Source organism: Diprion similis, chromosome 6, assembly GCF_021155765.1.
Source record: "Diprion similis isolate iyDipSimi1 chromosome 6, iyDipSimi1.1, whole genome shotgun sequence".
In the NCBI taxonomy this organism is placed as follows: domain Eukaryota; kingdom Metazoa; phylum Arthropoda; class Insecta; order Hymenoptera; family Diprionidae; genus Diprion; species Diprion similis.
This window is the reverse complement of record NC_060110.1, coordinates 4,984,342-5,002,534: the sequence shown is the minus strand read 5'-3', so window position 1 is coordinate 5,002,534 and position 18,193 is coordinate 4,984,342. Positions and strand designations below refer to the sequence as shown.

The 18,193-nt window shown below is 34.4% G+C and overlaps 1 protein-coding gene across 1 annotated transcript; it reads left to right on the top strand.

Moving 5' to 3' along the window:
* Positions 1–859: 859 nt before the first annotated feature.
* LOC124407102 (C-type lectin 37Db-like) lies at positions 860–17,760 on the top strand. The gene is made up of 4 exons (XM_046882927.1): positions 860–1,159; positions 13,965–14,077; positions 14,604–14,839; positions 17,154–17,760. Exons 1-4 carry the CDS (start codon positions 1,078–1,080, stop codon positions 17,269–17,271), a joined length of 549 nt encoding a protein of 182 aa, XP_046738883.1. The 5' UTR covers positions 860–1,077; the 3' UTR covers positions 17,272–17,760.
* The last annotated feature ends 433 nt before the right edge of the window (positions 17,761–18,193 follow it).

Here is an 18,193-nt window from a genome sequence, read left to right as displayed (position 1 = left end):
AAGTCACTGAAATTTTTAGCTTTGGTTTTGGATCGAAATGTTCAGAACGTGAGATGATGTCCGTTATAAAAGTATGGAAGACACGCAATCCCGCGTAATGATGTAATTCCTGTAACAGTCCGTAAAAAGGAGGTAAAGTTGTTAGACACGCGATTGAAAATTTGAAATGCGAAAAAAGGTTACCGGACCGTAAAGACATTATGCATACACATGAAAGGGAAAAAATGCGTCTGTTCCAGCAGCATTATTACTTCACATCCGTTCATCCGATCTGATCTAACTAAGTATCTAGCTAACTAGTATCCACTACAATAAGTATGTGTATGTGTATGTGTATAGTATATAGAAAATATCGCCTCAGCCTTACTTTCACGGTATCCTTGAAGGAGTAAAACGTTCAAGGTCGACTGCGCGTGACTGATTGTAAAGGAGATGTCTCTGTAGCTTTATGGAAGAATTCTGGGCATCTCCGTCGGGTGGGTGGATAGGTGAGATTGATCAGAGGAGAAGGAATCGCGTCAACCGCAGCATGCGAAAGTCTCCGTGGCCGACCTGCTGGTGAAATACCTCGGCTATCCATGCAGATACTAGTTTCTGATCGTTCTACGCGAATCCTACTCATACCATTATCTCAGCTCGCGGAAAGTGGGTATGTATGTACGTAACTATCGCTAGTCGGTCGAGAGACAGTCTTGGGTGCAGGTTACACCTTGAGAGAAGACATTCTCCTGCCGTCCGTCCGAGGCCCAGCATCGGGAGGCTCCTGCAGGCAAAACGGGTTAATCGCAAGTCGACAAAGTAGCTTGATTCGAGTCGCGTCGCGCGAAAAAAGTTGTTTTTACATCGTAAATGTATGTACATACATACAAATCGGTTCCGCGGGCGAGTCTTTGTCTTCTGGGATTTTTGAGGAACTTGATATACACAAGTAAAGGAAAGTTTTCTTGATTATTACTCATGTGTAGGTTTGTTCGAGCAGAATTGTCGATAAACGAGTGAATATAAATCAATGGACGAGTAAATACATAAATTAGTTGGTACATAACTAGAAGCATTTTATATATATACAAGGCAATCATGGCACGGATATGTATGACAGTGATTGTTTTCGTTGCTGCTTTCATGGGCGTACTTGAAGCGATAGCCGGAAGACTTGACGGTACGTTAAATTATTTGTATTTATTTATGCGCATATAATTGTTTAGTCATAGAAATTATACGAATATAACCGGCGTGCGTTCAGACAGTTATTTTGCGAATGAATTTATCACGTTACGTATAAAACACGTTGTTTACACCAGTGAAACGCGGGACTGTAATTTTTTTTCTATAGACTCGGTGCATAATTGTGTCACGTGAACTGAAGCTGTGCAAAGAGGAACCTCGGGATGAAATTACAAGTGGCATAAAGACTTGGGACTTTCTTGTTTGCGGATTCTATGCTATATTTTTCTTTTTTTTTTCCACCCCCCCTCCTCTTGTCTAGTAATTATACTTACAGTCGCGCTTTTCCTTCTCGCGACTTATACTGAGTCACGTCTCAGTGATTCCACTCTCGAACGTTTCAGAGGTACAACGGTAATGGTGCATGGAAGCAACGAAAGATGTATTATATAACATACACATACACATACATTATATATATAATATATGTGTGTGTGTGTTTGTTAGATTAGCAACACCAGAAACAGCCGTTCGTAATTTTAAATTGGGCTTAAGAGAAAGGTTGAGTTGATTAAACGAAATTTCACTCCTGATAAGAGTTTCATGATCGTATCTCGCTTATTCAATGCAGAAACTGCTTTGTGCTTTCAATGTGCAAATTTTAGGTCTGGTGAGAAAAAATTATTCTCCTAAGGAAGTCGGTTGGTCAATACCAATGGATAATATTTATTAATATTTTTGTTATTTTTGGAAGGTACGAAGATCTGTTTAAAAATATAAAAATACAAATCACTGAAATTATGAAGAAAAACGTAGGTATATGTATTCGATGCTGCATTCCAAAATCGATTGGAAATTGTTTAGAGTCTAGCGGAATTGTTCGATTTTACTCTATGATCGAAAGAAATTTTCGTAGGATATACAAATACAATAATTTTATAAATACTTAATGTACGAGTATCGCCGGATAAAACTAATAGAAAAGTATCGATTATCGACCAACCATCCTACTTAAAAATCCGTAGACAAGAGGGCGTTTTAAATATCAGTTAAGTTGAAGGGTAACTTTCTTCTTCGATGAGAAGTGAAAAGGTGTAGTTGATTATTCGCAAGCACCCGTTAAACAGCCGACTGGTTATGTGGGTCAATAAGAATGAATCGCAGATCTAAATGAATAGCATTAAGTTCAGAATTCATTATCCTAATATGCGGATCTTGGATCAGATCTCACCATTTCAATTCAATCAATAAGCTACTTCCTTTATCGAGAATTGTAAAATTTTACATCGAACTAAGAAGAATTGTACAACGAAAGTTCAAAAGCTATGACCAAAATCAATTAAGTTGAATTTATTCAAAAAACTAGAAATGCAAAATCAATAATTCAGAAAAATATGACTTTTACATTCAAAGCTTGATTATTAATACGTGACGTCTTTTAAGTCATTATTATCTGAACTTTCTTTATTTGAAATTGCGGTTTTCGATTTCTTTTGTCTCAAGTTGAGATTGTCTAGATAAAATTCAATTCAGTCATCTCGAGTTTCACTCTCACATCCTGATATTAATACGTTTTATTCAATCGAACTTTTTGACGTTTTGAAAAAATAATTCAACATTATACATACTTTTTTCGTCAGCCTAGAAGTCTTCTAGTGTTAAAGATACGCAAAATTGGAACGAAACCATTCATTCCCATATAATTTCAATCGAATGGTACACAGATTTTTCTACTAGAGGAATATAAGGTTACAAAAAATAAATTTTATTGCATGCTGCATCTTACAATTATTAGCTTTCACATATCAAATTGTAAAAAACTTCGTTTCAATGTCGATTCAGCTTTAATTTATAATACTACTATTGAAACTCTTGTACGGCTAAAACACTTTCGTTTGATTCAAGTATACACTACATAATCCAAAAATTAGTGTCACCAATAATCTAAGTGCAGAACTCAGTCAACGATCCAAACAATTAACGAGGAAAATTCATTATTCTGTTTAGACTTGAATTTATTTAACTGATTTAGGATAGTATATGAATTTGTATTAATGCGATTGATATCTCGCTTGTAAAATTTTTTTCTTTGTTTAAATTGAGTTTACGTAAAGTTTACTTACCTCCATTCTTGTGTAATAAGACTTCTCGCATCGTCTAACATGACAAATATTGTATCAAATTTATACCTCGGTAAGAAAAGATCAAAAATCATTATATTGATCGAATTTTCACTCAAATGTAAAATTACTTTGCGAAAATCAATTTACTTTTATTTGAAAAAAAAAAATAAAATAAAAAAATCATGTGATAACGATATCATTGTCTTACGCATGCAGTAGTTATCGAGTTGTAATTTTGTTGGCATGTTGACGATCACGAAAATATTGTATAAAGATGAACCAGAAATGAAAACGAAATAACAAGCATGAAATCAACAACCGGTAATTAATCACATATTCTACATCTCGAATATAATATCATGCGTGGTATGTTGAGCGGCCCTGACCTACAATTTGATTCGAAGTACCGGTAAATTGGTGACCGGTCCTCGGTAACCTTCGCCGAACCGACCGCGAAACTTTCTATAATAATCTTTGCACCTCACCTCACTTATTGGACACGCGTTAATTTTACCAGGTACGTACATTTGAACCAAAGAAATGCAAGAAGATGTGTTTGCTTCTATAATCATCAATGTCTTGTTTAACCCAGTCCGAAAATGTAAAACATGTATACATGCCTGAGTCACCGTCGAAATTTTTTAGACTTTTTTTGTGGTATACCTTGAAAAGAATGTTTTTATTCAACGTGCGGTTAATACTTAATTTCACTTCCAACGATGTCACAGTTTCACCGTTCTTTTACAATATTTATGCAGGTGTAAGTAATGAGGTGAAGAAAATGCCACATATTAATGGTAAAAAAGAAAAAAGAAAAAAAAAAAAAAAAAAATGCATCTAAGAGAAAGAAATTTCTCAAAAGTTTATTCTAATTTGTCGAAGATTTGCGAAATATTGTTCTATGAACTTTCTATTAGCATTTTCTAACCACGTGCGGAATTCTACTTTATGTAATATAATACAATATTTGTGCGCTGGCTGAGTGTACGTAATAAAGAAATTCTATAGCATATACTTACATATTAATTATATTTTATCATTAATGGAATAACTCGTGAATTGCAGTATTTATACCGCGGATATGTAGATAGTCTGTGACAATTATTATTAGATATGCTCCAGTTAAGACCTGCGTTTATCTGCATGAATGAAATAGGGATATCCAAGTGAATTAGAAAATTCCTTACTTCTTGGATTTGCAAAATTTCAATGTAAATAAGTAATAAATCTCTATTAGATCAATTTTCTTGTGTGGAAATAAACTAATTTCATTCTGACCAACGTCTAATTTCTAATGGAAGAAGGATAGAATGGATAGATTTTCAGTTTTGAAAATGCGTAAGACTTTCTTTGACGCTGATAGATCAGATTACTGTTCTTATCACGAAAAAATTGTAAATGTACGACTAAAACATGAAAATAATGCATCAGATTTTCACGGCATGGCATAGCGGCGACGCATTTGCGCAAAATTATCACAATCGCGAATGATGATGAGTTTCATTGAAAAATTGGAGATTATCGTAACGGAAATTTTCTAGTAGCTAACTAAAAAAAATTAAATTTTATTCAGTTATTAATTTACGTAACGCATTATAACTATAGTAATGATACGTGACATGCGAATGCAATAACGTTACTGCATTTGTCGAAATAAACATGAACAAAGTTAAAGTGTATAGTGATCAAGGAAAAACATGTGACTAAAAAATGTAAACATATGGTTATTAATATAGATATATGTCGTTGGGAAAAACAGTTTGAACTAAACAATAAGAAATTTCTTGATCTGCTAGAAAACTTTTGTACTATTCGGAAATTCTAATTCAATACGGATGAGGTTGGGTGAAGTCAGCAAAATTTGATTATCAGTGAAAGTGATGCAACATTTCTTCGCGCAAGGAATGATATTGAGTGCAGTGTTTTGCGCCTATAATTAGAAACCAGTCTGGTCAATTTTTGCTGCACAGTTTTTTTTCAAGATATCCTAATCAGGCGCAAAGAACTGCTCTTGAACCCAATTTCTTAACGTTTCAAGAGTTTATAAATCAACGTTTTTGAATTTTTATCACTCTCATTCCGAAGTAGGTGACCGTTCTTGCAATTATTAGGATTTCAAAATAATTTGTGTACTCAAAATCATGATTCAAATCCCTTAATACAGCTAAGCAATCATTAGTACAAGTCTCGAAGCATATCTCACTGTTCTCAACTGCAAAAATTATGACAAGAATTCCACTATTCAAATAAAGTAAAAATTTCGAGTTTGAAAATAGTTTGTTTGACTATATTCACATAGTTCACTCAACTACTCGTCAACTTGACTGTTTTCCAAAGTAATATATGTTCTGCGCTGTTGAGGGAAAGCGGCCCTATTGCGAGAGGCAATATTGGGACAGTCTCGCGCTGGACTGGACTTAAGTAAGATGCGTACCAACGGCGACAAAATACCCTAGATCGGTGGTGATTAATTGTTTTGACGTTGAATCTGCGTGGGGAAAAAATGGGCGGGACTTAAAATAACTCACACCACAACTTCACATGATGGCATGCTACAGAGAAATAATTCCCTAACAATATAGGGATTTTTTTCGAAAGTTGGTACACATCTCACTTAGAGGCTTTGATCTCGGAAAAAGGGGCGTGTTGTACATTGAACGAAATACAGACAACTACTTGTCGCAGATTCTTTTTCCCACAATAGATTGCTTCCATAGAAATAGAAGATTCTATACAGGATTTCTGCGACAACATTGTCTCCAAAATTACTTCTAGTTTTACTACGCGATATTGTCCGAAATGATGTCAACGCAGAATATGAGACACCTGTCTATAATGAGGTCTTATTTATCTACCAGCGCAGCGTACGAGAAAGTTTATTTACGAACAAATAAGGTGTCACTGCGCTTTGAGTACATACCCATAATAATCAAATGAAACACGTATCGGTTTCCACGAATCTCGGAAGTGGTTACCGTAAATAAACATATTGTTTTATGGCCTGGATCTCCTGCAAATACAAATTTGACGTATACGTTTGAACATAAATTTATTAGCAGGATTATTTCTTGACTTCAACCGAGAATATCATTTGACATTTTTTGGGATTCTTGGGAGGCGTTCCATAGGATATTTGTAGAGATATCGACAGAATGATGCAATACATTTCAAATCCAACTTCCCGACAAGAAAGGAATCGCATTGATTAATCCACGCATACGCAGAATTCGGTGTAATATCGCAACTATGGAATCGATAGATTTAAATTTATGAATTTGTAAATTGCTTCAATCGCAAGAGATCAATATACATACTTTGTTTTTTAGTAATGAATACTACACGTGTAATGTTTCACTCAATTTGTTATTCTCAAGTCATCGGTTCACGGTATTGGTAAATCTATGAACATTATAACACATCTCATATTGAAGCTCTCTGTTGCTTTTTCTTCATGTTCTTGAAACACCAATAATGTTAAATTTCGTAAAAATTTTAAGGAAGTTCTGTATCACAATATTTTCTACGTTTAAAAAGAAAACTTTAACTTGGGTTCAAAGAGCTTTCTAATTTGCAAACACAGGACGAGAGTTTCCCTCTTTGTTTGACTCGACTAAAAGTACTGTTGACTTCTTACGTCATATTCTACACCCCAGATTTTCATATGCTATACACACAGAAGAAGAATTTCTTTGATTTGTCAAATACAGTGATCACATAGGCGAAAGTAATGTTCTGTCGATTCAACAAAAAAGTAATGAGACCAATAATTTGGTTTATGGAGTGAAATCAGATTTATTTTTATAATTATAAAAGTTATCTTTTGTCGTATTTGCACCATATTTGATCAGTATCTTTGGTAATTTCAACAACAAACATAAGAAGTTTGCTCTAAAAATTCAGTTATGTAGCTGTCCTCTGATATTTGCAATGTTCTTCTTAAACGTAAAACTACATGAATTATAAAAGCGATCGTTTCTTAATTATGTATTAAAAAAACAACGATATTAAACAAGGATAGAGTGTGCTAAAAATTTTTTGCTTTTACTTTTAAACCCCGTTGGTGTTTCCAATTTTGATTCCTGAAATTTAAACGTATTCAAAAAATAATCAAGTATTAATTACATCGAAGTGAAATATAACGAAATGATAAGCAAGTATTATATATGTATACAATATGCATTGGGAGCGATAACGAATTCACTCCTTTCGATTCGCTGCTATAACCGGTCTGCCAATTAATCTTGTTCACGTCTTCAATGTATTCAAGAGGTCCTCGCACAAAACTGTTTTCACATTAAATTCTTCTGGTGATCAAAAATATCGAGGATATAAAAGTATTTCAAGTCATCAATAACCAAAGACTGCGTATAGTGAAAATTGAGGGAATGTATTTAAATAACAAAGTTTTATTGACTGGAAATAAGACTGGAAAAAATGTCCCTAGAAACCGTATCTAACGGTGGGCTCCTAGGGACATTTTCTGACAGTCGCGATTGGTATTACGTCGGCTGCTCATTCAGGCGATAACTGTTGGCCAATAAAATTCTAAGGAAGACACGCGATATATAAGATCGTAGTACAGATGCTGCGATCTCTGGAAATCAGCGTAGAGCAGTAATAAAATTACAAGTCCATTCCAATGGCAGCCATTTTGATATTGCGCCTAAATTCCAATTCGCCTGACGAATATCGTAATCGTCAATGCTTTTTTCGATAATGTAAAGCTACATTCCTGATAACGAGACAGCAGTGTAAATATTTTCTCATTCCCAAGAATTCAGGCCCCGACGATTACTTGTTCGTGTGTACATGTATTGTAGAATGAAACTAGTGTGGTTTACTCTTGAAGAAGGTAACATTTAACGATATGCAGTAACGGTTCACTGGAATTTCCTAGACTTCGCCACTTTTGATTTGCACGGGAAGAACGAGCCATAAACTATAACCTCTCTCGCTCACGTGCCCAAACATGCGTTCCTCAGGCACTGCACGTGGTTGAGAAAGTGGTCGCAAAGTCGCGAGTCTCTACTTTATTCTTACGTGAAACGTGATACTTGTAGAACGTACCCAGATGAGGCGATGTTATGCCTGAGCAAATTACCATGATTGCAGGTTTTCAGATTACTCACGGAACGGACAATGAAATATGATTTCTATTCGCTATTCCACGATTACATGTAATTGCTGCTTATCGGTAAAACATTGATTGTCGTTTGCAAACACGGCAGTTGCTCCATTTACCATTGTTTTTCAAATTTTTATCCATTTTTACAGAAATTAGTCCCATATTTCATTAATTATGAATTGTTTATTGTCAGAAAGAAAATTCACTTCGTCACTCCGTTCATGATTATAAATATAATTTATAAACTCATATGGGAGCTTTTAGCCGGCTTACCAACCCTGTCAAATTTCACTTTATTTGGCTATCATCAAAGCCTATTATATACGTATCTTTGATCCGAAAACTGTTAAGAAATGTTGTGTTTTATGCAATAATAATTGCAGAAACATGTATCCTAATGTTTGAATTACCACTAATTTTACTCGCTCGGTAAAGACTGACTACGGAATGCATCATGCGAAATGATTACGTGGAAAATTCCTTTTCCTCGCTTTCTTGCCGTGGAAGGACGAGTACATCAGGTTGTGAAAAAAGAATTAATCAACATTATGCAGTCAAATATGGTGGATATAAAATATGATGGATAAAAGCTGAGTCATCTGTGCTCATGTAGCACTCGAATAATCATGAATATTAATAATAATATTGAAATTATCATTACGATCATCGCTTTAAACATATCAGAATCCCATAATATATATAATAATAAATATATTTATATTTATAATACCGACGTTGTTATCAAATGAACCGCAATTACGTTTGATCTGTCATTTATTGCGGATTGCTTCCTTTTCACATCACAACGCAAGATAAGTATTGTGAGCTGTCATGTCTGTTGCCAATTTTTGACGATGAGTCTTATCTACCGAGCAGAGCGAACTATTGCCTCTTCAAAAACTGAATTCCATGTGGTTGCACCTGGCACCGCACGTTTACCATTCTCAAGTCCGTTGTAAATTCAGTATAAATGATAGTACTCTTAAAATATATTCGATTGTATTTTGTTGTGTCTCGATATCATTTTTTTATCAGCTACTTTTGAGAATCCCTAAAAAATCAGAGTGAAATTTCAAAAATTTCTGATCTTTGCAGAAAGCGGTTTCCAGTTCAGAAGTTATCAACTACCTATTATCTTTACGACTCAGTTTACTATTATAAATTCTTTTGGACGCTTTCAAAAATGTGAAAATAATTGGCGAAAATTCTAAGAAAAGAAAAATTCTAAGGCAAAGATTTTGAGAATCAACCAAAACTGGTGTTTCTAATTCTAAAAATCTTTTTAATAGCCCCTAGGATTTCCTACAATTTTTTTCACATTTATCAAAGCCTCAGGAATAATATAATCTAAACAATTTAATGAAACGCCAAACAAACTCAAATGATTGAAGGCAAGATGTTCAAAAATTTTTGAAAAGTATCTGAACGAGCAGCCATGCATCTGATCCTAGTTCATCGATTACAGAGGTCCTCTGACCTTGCTAATTCGCTCCAAATAAACAGGCTCCCAAATGTTTCTACGGCTGTCTAGATTTACGAAAGATCGTAGAGAAATAATGCCGGGAGCGCCGTCATAACTGCTCTTTAGAGAAAGTTGATCGTGGCCTTGCGATTGCAAGCGGAAGTGAGAGACAACTTCCATCCAGTTATAATCGGGAAAAATATTTATCGCGGAAACGGAGGCTCTTATCGCGATAAAAATTTCGAATAAGGCGAGTCCTGGAGAGACACAGTGGACCTTGGGTGACCGAGGAGACAAGTCTGCCTTGAGAATCACAGGAGAAGAATGAACGCTCAGATATTTAATCCCCGTACTAGTAGTAGAAAAAGAGAAAGAGAAAGAGAGAGAGAGAGAGAGAGAGAGTCAATAGGCGCCTGTGGCCGTTTCATTGAGTCTTACGTTTCGTTGAATGGTTATGGTAGCTCAACCACGAAATCGACCACGAGAAAAAAAGACACATAACATTTTCGTGTATCAAAGTCAACTAGTGTGCCCTCATGTATAATATCCAGAATTGCAGACAAGGTCAAGTTCTTTTAGCTCATAAAACTTGTCGTAAGGTTAACAGTATTAGTCAGTTCATGAGACGATTCGAAATTTCATCAAAGGACAGCAAGCGATCTTGGCGATATTTTTAAATTCTATTTATATTTATTAACTGTTACTTTCTTAGCTCCATATCAAAACATTACAGAGATATTGTCTTGTTCATTCCGAAAAAAGACATTTTGTATATAAATTTGTCGATAAATTTTTGTTTTCGGCTTTCTTAGCAACTTTTTTCAAATGAAAATTTTATCAGAGATTCTGACATTTTTAGAAGGGTTTTATTTCTGATTTTTCTTAAATAAATTTCTCACGTTACTTAATTTTTTTTAAACATTTATGTGACTTTGAATTCTGATAAATATGGATTCAGTGTGACTTCTGTGAATGTACTCAGGATATTCTGACAATTGTTTAATGTTTTTCTTCGATTACTAAAAATTTGTTGTTGAATAATTTTTTAAACATACCTATAATTACGTTTCAAAGTTTTCAGTGGCAAAAGCTTCTGAACATTGATAAAGAATAAATTTGCTACTAATTTACAATAGATTTTCGGAATCCTCACCTGCTGTTACTCATATCAAGTAACCATATACTTCTATAAATTATCCGAAATTTTTACTCGTTGAAAATAATTCCATAAATCTGCGAAATCGCAATGTCTTTCAAAAACCTGATTTCTCCCAACTATGAAAGAAAGAAGAAGTAGCTCTTGGCTTCGATAGTTTTCACGGACTTTGAGACCGTTTTCATGTGAGAAATCATGTCTCGTTGGTACATTACCTTGAATACTCTACTAACTGCCATGTTAACTCATGTATGTCATCCGAGAGCATTGTGTCACGCAACAGTTGTCTCCAGGATAATCATTTTATTGAAAAGAAAGTTCCTTTCGATTGTATAAGACGAAATGAATTAGATTAAACGATAGGTTTATTTTTGATATGTATAGCTTGTACCTCACGGTTAAGTTATATGAAAAAATAATAATGATTCTAGAATCGGGCATTAGTAATGTGAATTATATTTTATAAATAAAAAATTTTCAACCAAACCTTGTAACGTCTGTGAAATATTGCACGGAAAGAAATGTTGCCGAAGTTTCATCGGTATTGTATAATTTTTTTTGTACAAGCTATTACAAAAACTATTATACAGTCATGCTATCGTTATGTTGATGATACTGATGTTTGTACTAAAAATACTTCAATATTCTAGTACTAAAATTATAGTATAACCAGCAATTTCAACCAGGTGTAATTCACTTCAAGATATCGTTAGACAGTAAGTTTTTTTATGTTCCTGTTGCATCAGTTCATTGTAATATTACAACCAAAATGGCCTAGGCTCTATGCCATTCAAATCACATCGACATAATTGGTGAAAGTATAATAACTTTTATACGGTACTTCGTAATTTACCACAAGATGTAATAGAAATAGCAATTATCAGGATTGGAATTTCCGTGACAATTCTCTTTTATTCGTGTAGATTCGAAATGCCACATGAAATGCGAACAGCTAAAATATGGATACAATATTTTTTGGATAAATCCTTTACCAACGTTGAATGCTTGGAAGGTAAATATTTGAAAAACAATTTCTGACATGTTTATTATGATGGTCCTTGTTCAGGGCACGGACGAATTTGTTATCCCCCCCAAAATCGACTACAAATTATTAAAAAACAAGTTCGTAATATTTTCAGATTTTTCATAATTCATAAGATGGTGGATTTCCCGATAAAAAAAAACATTTGTGTCGGAAAATATATTTTATTGTAAGATTAATCATTTTTTTTTTAAATCTGTCTCTGAGATTTTCGTGGGCATTGGTGCTACTATCTGATAAAAAATTCACATCATCATAACAGGCAATCGACGAATTGCACATTCTTTAAATCTCACTTTTTTTTCATTTAGCAATGTGCCATTCAACATATGGAATCTGTTTTCTGGAACAATTCTGTACCATCATTTCGTTACATCCTTTACGTTCTTAATCTGCGATTGATTTCCGGGCCAAATATCTGATACCCTCCCGAATAAATTTGTGTCAGCTAAAATGATTTCGGATCTATACGCATAACGACATGTATTGAGGCTAGAATTGCCATATCAACTAGTTGTCATCTGCATCGATATATAATCAAGCTGATAGTCTACGGTAGTAATCAATGTATTTTCACACGCCTTTTTGATCATATTTTAACTTTCATTTTCATGGCCGTTTCGTAATCGATGGATTATTATGTAGCACTAATTCATAGTTGATTACGATTTACAGAGCCAATTTGTTCGCATCCTTCGCATCTTCACCTGCGAAATTGAGGTTGCTTACGATATAAAATTACGAAATTCTTATTGAATTCCAATATTTTTTAACTACCTTATTTGAAGGTCTAGTCGAGGAATTTTTATTTACTCAAGATTATTTCGGCCAACATCATATACCGACTCGGAGTAGCTCTGCAGACTTTCTCTCACGAATTTTAACAAGGGGAATTCATGTACCGAACAAACCGGTGTGGCAGCAGGTTGTTAATGATGAGTTTCTAATAATATTTGTATCAGACATGCTACGATTCGAGAATTTTTATCTACATACGTGGGCAAAGCTTTCGGCAGAAGGAATAGCTGTAAAACGAAAAAGTAGAATTAATCCGACAGTACGTTCTATATACGCTACACCACGCGCAAAGCGTGTGAGTTCGATTCCTCTGTGTGTGCCAATTTCTTCTACGGAAATCAATTTGCATATTATCGCCTTATAACTCGATATTGAAATCTCGTTTCTCCAGCCATAGCCGGCGAATAACTTTGATAAAGTCTCCCGCCAATACTTCTACACTTCGATTCTTGCCACAGTTTGTCAACTAAAATCCGTATAGTCGAGTTTCTCCTAGTTCTCCAAATTCCTTTGATGATATTATTATTCTTGAAATTCTTACTGAAAAATGAAAAGTCATTATAACTTATAAAATGAATGGCAAGCTCTCTCGACGATTGAAGAATCAGTAAAACGATTCGTTTCAATTTTTTTTTTTTTATTCAATAACAGTGTTTTAACAACTTGAAGTCTTTGTTATCTTATAAGAATAAGAACGAATGAGTTTCTCAACAACGAAAAATATGCAAAAATTTTTTTACTCCTTCTTATCTGAAATCATCAACAGATTTGAAAAAACACTACATAACGTCACTTCACGAACAGACAAAAGTCACAAAAGCTCTTATACTTAGATGCTTTGAAAACATAATATGTGCAAGTGTATACTCAGATCATACAAGTTAATTATTTGCATAGTAATAATAGTGATAATACTTATAATCACTACCAATACCCGCTATACCCGATAGGGTACGCCCCGATGTATCGTTAAATTTGTGCAGAGCAAGAAAGGATTTGAACTAAAGTCCTCTCGTTCCGCAGTCTTGCAAGTTATTTCCGACGATACTATGTATACACTTAGTACTATGATTTTGAAAATTTTTAATTTTCAGATGATTGCCCAAATTGCGTTGACGAACACAACGCAAGCTCGGCAGCATCCAAATGGACCATGCCTCTTCTGAAGCTTGGAGAAAAGAGGTACTACTTGGGTATTTTCTTCAAGGTAATATATATGCATAACACACATACACATATACCGTGTGTCCATCAGGAAAGTGACACAATACCAATCGCGACTGTCAAAAAATGTCCCTAGAAGCCGACCGTTATCTGTGGGCTTCTAGGGAAATTTTCCGACGGTCGCAATTAGTATTGCGTCATCTGCTCAATAACGTGGTAACTGTTGACCAATAAAATTCAAACCAGTTTACGCACGCGCATAAGGTGCGCACTTTCCTCATGGACACACGGTATAGCTAAACAAAATATGAACGTAAGAAAATTGATCAACTTATTTCTCCTAAATGCTAAGACCTAAGGCCTCAGAATGTAAGGATTTTCATATCTCAGTGTACACTGTAAAATATCTGAATCGCAGCCAGATCAAAATTTGGACTTATAAACTTTCTGTCTTATAAACAGTCCTTTTTATCGTAGCACTGCTAAAATTGGACTGCAATGACTCGATTGAAATTTTTGATTTAATTTGAACAACAACGAGCTTAAATAACTTCATTGTTTCTTTCAAGGCAAACTGGTACCGGGCGTCACAATACTGTCGATATCACGGAATGCACCTCGCGAGCATTTCGTCGCAGGAAGAAAATGACCGACTGGAAAAACACATAAAGGACTATGGTCTGGGCCACGAACACTTTTGGACTTCCGGTACTGACCAGGCTGAGGAGGGAGTCTTTTTCTGGATGGCTAATGGCCGCCCGGTTACTTTCGAAAACTGGAATATCGGGGAGCCAAATAATTTCCGGTAAAAATTCCTGTATTTTTCGAATATCTTAACATTTATCACTAATTACTTTATAATGCAATAATCGAAAAAGTTTTGGCTAGAAATAAAACGGGATCGGAATTAATATTTATGAAAATAATTTTCATTCTATTGTATAATTCAAACGTATCTACTTAGATCGAATACGAAAAGGAGAAATCTGAAAAATGTCATGACCTCGTCATGTATTTAGCAACATGAAAGGGCATATGAACAGATATAGCCGGGTAATGAAAGTTCAAACAGGTCAATTAACATTAATTTTGCCAATGTTTTTACGGCTCGAACTGACGAAACGTACTTAAGGCAGGTGATTCTAATAATCAGAATTTTATCGAATCTTAGGGATAAGTAATAGTAAATTTTCTTTTGAAAAAATCGTTTGAAATCCCATGAATTCTTCTAAAGTCTTTCGAAATCTTTTGAAATCTCTTGCAATCTTTTAAAATCCTTTGGAACCATCTGAAGTCTTTTGAAATTTTCCAAAATTCTTTCAAATCTTTTGAAATCCCTGAAATCTTTGTAATCTTGAAATCAGGTGTAGATGAAATCGATGAGTGATTATCTACTTTGCTGTAGAGAAATTCTACTTTTGCTCCAATTCTGCGTAGCAAATCTGTAGTGAATTCGTGAACGTTTTCTAGAGTATACATATAGTAAAAAATTCATTTTGAGAAAGATTATAGAAAATGGCTAATTTTGGAAATGTCCAGTCTTGTAGGTCATAAAAAAATTCTATGAATCTCAGATCAGATACCGATAAGCCAAGTGATGTATACCATAGTTTAATTTCCTATAAGCTTACTAGATAAATCCTTCTCACGACAGAAGATCTTAAACTAATAAGTCGAGAAACCTTACCGATAATCAGACGATTGGCACCACGATTCGGATATCTGAACAAAAATCTGACTCATGTATTAAACTGCTGACTCTGCTCACCAGAGTCAACTTGATCTGGGATAAAAAAAAAACTGTCTGGTTATTTTAAGAATCGCCATAAAATCATCATATAAATTGTCTGATGGCATGCAAAATTCACTGAAAGCAAGAAAAATGTACATTTTGTGTATCGCAAAGTGTAGTCGTCTCATTTATTTTGCCCATTAACAAAACCCACGTATGTATCACCGCATGATATCATCAAACCGCAGTTTACGCCATTTTTCATGAAAGGTCGGATATAAACATCTAAAGAATTTTGTCTTCTCAATTAAAGGATGCTGTAGTCAGTCTTTTCGACTACATTAAAGCCGAGCCTTGTAATAGTATGTGAATAGTTTTGACGTTCACAGATTTTTACCAGCTCATGATTCTAAAAGTTCCACCAATAATTAAACACACTATTTGTGGATTTAATTTAATTTAAGAGATATTCTTCTGAAACTTCCTTTATTCCCTTCAAACATTCCACAGCTATTCCTTTCAATTTTTTGTCTCGCTTTATCGGCTACGAAATTTCAAGAACTAATTTTATAAAGAATGATTCTATAAGCGATTAAATCCTGTAAGTTCTCATTGAAAATTTTCTTCTAGTACTTTCAGCTGTTTGAACGTTTGGTTGACGAAATTTTTTCGAGTTTCAACTAGAAGCTTTTAAAACTGCTGTGATTTGACAAAACTTTTTTTAAACATTTGGTAATAAAAAAGTCAGTTCTGTTTCGCAATCCTATGAGAACCAAAAAATGGCATAAAATACAATTTATGTAACACAGTACGATACGTACTCTGCTATTAGAAAAAAATAAAAAAACAACTTGTAAGTCACACTTTTGTTACATTAAGTATTGCGTGCACCATGGAGGCAAAGTTTTTTTCGTCCTTCGTATTATTAATTTTCGTATCTGACTCGCGCACCCGCTCGCCTACAACTCATAAACGCCGACTTTGCCTCCTTGGTACTCAATCTACTATTGTTGCCAAGTCAAAGGAAATTCAAATAACGAAACTAGTTTTTCATATAGCAGAAATGCTGTAACGCTAGACTAGTTAGACTCCTTAGGTTAATCATTTTTGATGATTGATTTCCCCAATGAATGTTTGAAAAGGAAACTGCTAATTGATTGTGACACTTATTTACACACAAATTTTTCTAGTCACACAAAGCATCATCTGTGATTTACCTCTAAAAGATTAGAATTAGAAAAAAAATAATAGGAATTAAAAAAACTAGATTGCTAGAACAAATTGCGAATAATTTTACCCCAATTTCTGAATCGTAAATCTTCGTATGATTCCAAAACTGTGTTCTGCCTATCATTCCAATTTTTTATTCATTCTTATTTTCAAACAGGTACGAGAACGGAGAGGAAGAGCATTGCCTGGAACTTTGGAATAGAGATGGAAAGGGACTTAAGTGGAACGACAGCCCGTGCAGCTTTGAGACGTTCTTCGTTTGTGAAGTACAGTGATTTGAAATATGTTTACATAGTGGACTGAGAAATATTTCAACCAACTTGCCTCGTTCACCATAATTTGAGGGCTTCAAATCACGAGTACAAAAAACCGGCTGTGGTCAAAGAGTCACCATCCTGTCAGAGAAGTTTAGTCATCGGTGATACTTCAACTAATTTCTGGTTGATACCAAAAATGGATTTTTAAAATACACCAATTGAAAACAACACTCAGTGAAACAACAGATTGGACTGTGCATTTACCTTACTTTACCTAGCGGTTCGCAGCAGCGGAAATAATAATAATAACAACAATCATAATGATGATAACAATTCTTTTAGTTGCATAAATTAACTGGGAATCAGATTAAATATAATTATTTGAAACGATCTATCAATCCTACAGAGTTCTAAGTGCAGTTGGACAGGATAACTTACGGATAACATAGTATTACAAGCCGTGAAATCCAATTTCTCTCGAAATTGATGAGTTCATTGTACGTGTAAGCTTCAAGCGATTAATTTCGAAAGCAGTCAAATTTGATAAATATTTAGTTTCCGTGCATAATATATATTGACTCTTGCACCACTTGTTGAACAGAAAGCTGTTTTTCTGCAAGAAATAAACTTATCTGGACAAAAATAAATTGATTCTGGCTTATGTTTTGGTCCTTAAGTTATCCTTTTCAAAACCATTTCATTAGGATTGTAGGATTGATAGGGAAATAGCTGGATCACCATTCTTAGCTACTTGTGTATTATTCTTGACTGTCATGTTTCTAGTGCAGCTGAAAAATATTCAAACAGTAGTACCCTCGATCTGCCAGAAGAATATCGCAGTACTAGATAAGATATCTCATCACTCATGAGTGCAGCACATGTGATTTGTATTTATCATAGACTTATAAAATCTATGATTTTTATATTATTCACGTCAACA

What these genes read in the sequence shown, in the direction of transcription:
- LOC124407102 (XM_046882927.1), top strand. Translation starts at nt 1,078, where the DNA reads ATGGCACGGATATGTATGACAGTGATTGTTTTCGTTGCTGCTTTCATG. An exon ending in ACTTGGGTATTTTCTTCAAG is followed by an intron (nt 14,078 to 14,603) that starts GTAATATATATG and finishes GTTTCTTTCAAG; the next exon opens with GCAAACTGGTACCGGGCGTC. An exon ending in GGGGAGCCAAATAATTTCCG is followed by an intron (nt 14,840 to 17,153) that starts GTAAAAATTCCT and finishes ATTTTCAAACAG; the next exon opens with GTACGAGAACGGAGAGGAAG.